We start from the raw sequence: 4,302 nt of genomic DNA on the forward strand, positions 1-4,302 counted from the left end.
TTTAAATGTTTGGGGAGGGGGTCCAACTTCATTCTCAGGCTGATGTTAATCATTGCAAATGCCCTAAACTTTATTGGAATACGATGAGTGGAAAACTACTGTACAAGGTGATGCCTGTGTTCCTGTTTCCTCATGCTTGTGCCAGAGTTAGTTTCACAACAGGAGTCACGCAAGGCTTAAGACTGTGGGCAGGTGAGCTGATGGGTGCAGGCAGATACTGGTGAGCTGTAAAACATTTGTGAGTAAGAATAGAGTTTGAAAGTGAAATGGTGCCTCTGGACTCCTGAGTCCTCATTTCCCTTCTACATACCTGTTTCAACTGGGTTAACATAGCAACATAACGGTCTATCTAGACCTTATATGATATAGGATTCAGTAGTTTAAATTTTGACTGTGTCCAGAAACAGGGCATTAGTTTACAGCTTGTAGATCTCCTTAGGTGCCAAACAGATGCATTGGATAAACTGAAGTCTTTGCTTAGGAGTGTTTTCTCTTTGCATATGTTGGGATAACTTTACAGCTCCTGGAACAGAGAAACATGGTCCTATTTAATATGTGTTATTGTGATGAAGGATTTGAATATTCCTGGAGTGAATAATTAAGTAACCTGTGGAGGTAGACCACCTGCAGGCACCAAATTGTTCAAGCAGAAAGGTGTCTTGGTTTGACATTAGCCCTGTTGCATTCATCATCCTATGTAAATACCTGTAAGAGAAATTGCTTAGTTTGCAGAGAATAACAGCAAGAATGATTCACAGGCCATGACATTAAGCAGTGGGCTGAATGGAGGCCAGAAAGATCCATGCCTTGTCACAGAGCAGGTGGTGAGAATGTGTACTCAAAATATTTGAGTAATTGAATTTAAGCCAGTGCAGGAATGTTGTGCATGGCCAGTTGCTGCTCTGGAATTATAGCAATGTGCATGGCTGTGAGGCTTCAAGCAGCCCCTTTGCTGGCCCCTGCATTCACACCAGCTGTGAACTCATGTTCCCTCCTCAGTTACCTTCATACTTTGACTATTCTGTCTCCCTGTCACAGAGGCTGAGAGGAGCTAGTCTGGCTCTAGAGCTGGATGTTTCCTTGCTCAGCTCTCCATGACCAAGTTGGAACTGATAAGGCACATGTGAGTGTGACTGATAGCCAGGCATTTGTCTTTATGTATATGGAGGCATGCCCAGATGCTCAACCAGCCTTTGTACCATATCATGGAGCTTATGCAGAGCCTTCATTGCCTAAGCTATGTTGAAGTCAACTGCCCCAGTGGAAGGAAAAAGACATCTCTGGATGTGCCCGTTACACGGCACAATTGTGAATCTAACCTTGGGAATACTCAGCTTCAGTAGGTGATGGAGTCCAGTAACAAAGTTGTTCTGAAAGCTTTGTCTTAATTGTTTAGCTTGAGCTGGAGGGTGCAGGCCCTGAGCAGCTTCTGCAATGAGCACAGAGTATAGGCTTCTTCAGAAATATAGGCACCCACCAAGCTTAGCTCCATGGGAATCCCAATGGGGGTTTGCCAAGCAGCTCTGTGGTGCCCACAAATTAGCTGCATCTGAATCTCTTTACTACCTAGCTTAAAGAAAAAAAAATAAATTTAAAAAATGGCCTTGTCATGGCTCTACTGATCTCCCTAAACCACATGGGCACTGTAACTCCTGTTGGCTCCTGTGTGTTTTCTTCCACACACATCCCACATGACATGGGACCTTGGGCTTCTTGTGCTGCTATGGCTTTGAGTTGGGAAAGGAATTAGGAGTTGCTGGAGGGACTGAGGACAGGTGGCTTCTGGTCACCACTTTTCAGGTATATGAAGGCTAAAGACCTGCTGACTCTAAAGCTTTCCCATGGGAAATGTAAGGTGGGTGAGTCCCCCTTGTGCTCATAGCTCTGCACCACCCTAGCAGCACTGCTTATTTCTTCTTTCAGGGGATTTGTTATGGGTGAAGATGGCCAAAGAAATGCAGACTGAACAACAGCAGTGGTAGCAGGAGGCAGTGTGGATAGGTTTGAGGGAAACTTACAGAAATGGATCAAAATACATGCTTGTGGTAGAGGCTTGTGTGTAAAAGAGTGCCGGAAGATCTTGTAGCTGCAAGTCACTTTAGGTAGTGCCCAAGAAATCTACTTTTTGCTCTCGTAATAAATCAGCAGGTTAACAGAGCAGTAGGAACTCATGGGCAGTTGTATCAGACTCAGTGGGCAGTGAATAACAGAACAGACAACACGGCCACTGCTTTCATTATAAGTAATCTCCTCTTTATGGCTGGTATTTGTTTAAAAGACAAATCAGGCTAGGAAAAAGTGACTTTTATTTTTCATGCTGTATTATCTGAGTTCACTAGCTACAAATGAAGAGACAGGGGATAAGCAAGCATATTCCAGGGAGCCTGGCAGAGAGCGGCAGGGGAAAGCACTAGAACTGGCAGACAATGAGGCGATTCTTGTTGCAGCTTTTGTCATTCCAAGTGCCATCAGTGTACATCTCCACACATTCCTCTTCCCCTTTGCCAGAAGGTTCATTTAAATGCCAGTTAGTATAGCTCAGCTGTGTACTGCCCAGGAACTGGAATGTGCTTGTAATTAGACATTCCTTTATCCCCAGGTAGGCATAGGTATTAAAAGTTTTCACAAAGTACAGAATGGCATCATTCTCATCTGGGTTCCTTGGAGTGGCAATAGATCCTCCAGCCTCTTTGCATTTTGTCAGTGTAGTATGGAAATCAGCTTTTTTCTCACTGGTAGCAAATATTTTTCCACCAGATGCTGTTATCATCTTTAGGAAGTAGAGGACTGCAAGATGAGGTGAAAGTTGTTAATTTTATGCATTGTTTTGTGCTCACTTTGCTGCCAACTGTAATTACTGCTGGTTTTCTCCATAACTTGAGATTATACCCAGGAAAAGGTAAAGGAGATGAAAACTTGAAATCAAAGATAAAAAAAGAAAAGAGACAAACCCCCAAAGCCCAGAGAATTATGAAAAGATGAGGGGAAGGGAAAAAGTGAAGGAACACATAAATATATAGACAATGAAATAGAAGAACAAAAGAGGTTTGAGGACGGAAGGAAATGAGGAATTCTACATTTGGAAAAAGTATATTATTATTTTATTTGAGACTCTCTGTATGAGCGCTCTGAGATGGTTTGTAGTATACAAGGGTGTATGTCAGTCCTTGATTGAATAGGATCTTAGATGCAATCTGGCTGAGATTGTTTTAGTGTGTTTTTAGTGTTCAGTTTTCTAGGAGCATGAGGTGCCCATGGAGCACTTCCCCTCACCCCACCCACCCCCTGCCCCCTGATCTACCAGTGAACAAAATATAAATGCAATGGAACAAAACTGCAGAAAATTCTGCCTTTTTTCTAAGAAGCCATTTTTTTTGCTCATCTTCTTTATGCCTACTAATCCAGCTACAACAGAAAGTAAAGGCAGATAAATTACCTCTTTCAAGTCTGGAAATCCGATATTCTATTTGGCAGATAACACCTTCCATTTCACTATCAACCAGCAGATCTGAACCTATGAAAAAAACCCAGCTATTAGGTGCTTTGCATTACAGTTTGAATCTTGGCTTTCAAGATAAAGTGGAGGTAATCACGTGAAATTAATATGAACTTTGAAAATGTATGTCTGACCCGTTTTAGTTTACTTCTGTGTTTTAAATGGGGGATCTTTTCACACATTGATCTTTGTAAGGACAGGGAATACATTCCTGGAAACTACCTGTAGAGCAGTGAGGTTTATGGAAAACTTGAATTAGCAAACTGAGTTAGTCTTCACTCTAAGTGATTGAGCCAGTCCAGGCAAAACACTGGCACTTGTGTGGTAGGTTTAGTTGATTTTTAACTGTGTCTAGGGATTGTTGACAGAATTCTTCAGGCTGTTAAAGCTTCCAGCTTCAACCTAACACCTAGCAACAAGCTTCTTGTGCCCTGTGTTATGGAAAATGATATCCTTTTCTCTATGAATTGAACCATTGCATCATTAAATAGGAGAAATTTAAGCATCTTCCCTCATACAAGGAATTAATAAAGACCTGTTTATTTTCTATCAAGTAGAACCCACATCAGATTATGGAAGATAGCACTGAGTTTACAAAGCATAAAAATAGAACACAATGGTACATCTAGATAAAAATGGAGATGGTAACTGTATGTACCTAGCATAAATCTTTCATCTGTCCGATCTTCAGACAAGTTCCTGGAACCAGGTGGTGGAGAATTAACTGCAGGTTTACCTTCAGCACAGTACAGGAGCAGAGAAAAAGCTACTCCTAAGATTTTGTGGAACAACTGTGGAGACAGCAT

At 41.8% G+C, this 4,302-nt stretch overlaps 1 protein-coding gene across 1 annotated transcript; it reads right to left on the reverse strand.

Moving 5' to 3' along the window:
- Positions 1–2,410: 2,410 nt before the first annotated feature.
- Positions 2,411–4,302, reverse strand: LOC126042884 (pulmonary surfactant-associated protein A-like). Its single transcript, XM_049810622.1, has 3 exons — positions 4,155–4,302; positions 3,437–3,514; positions 2,411–2,787 (listed from the first exon to the last, which is right to left on the reverse strand). The coding sequence occupies exons 1-3, from the start codon at positions 4,300–4,302 to the stop codon at positions 2,411–2,413; spliced, it is 603 nt and encodes a 200-aa protein (XP_049666579.1).

This window comes from Accipiter gentilis, chromosome 9 (genome assembly GCF_929443795.1).
Source record: "Accipiter gentilis chromosome 9, bAccGen1.1, whole genome shotgun sequence".
NCBI lineage: Eukaryota > Metazoa > Chordata > Aves > Accipitriformes > Accipitridae > Astur > Astur gentilis.

Bases quoted from the DNA above. Each gene is read 5' to 3' on its own strand.
- LOC126042884 (XM_049810622.1), bottom strand. From the start codon at position 4,302: ATGCTGTCTCCACAGTTGTTCCACAAAATCTTAGGAGTAGCTTTTTCT. The intron at 3,515-4,154 runs GTACATACAGTT...TTTTTTTCATAG, and splicing joins AGATGAAAGATTTATGCTAG to GTTCAGATCTGCTGGTTGAT. The intron at 2,788-3,436 runs GTAATTTATCTG...CTCATCTTGCAG, and splicing joins GATTTCCAGACTTGAAAGAG to TCCTCTACTTCCTAAAGATG.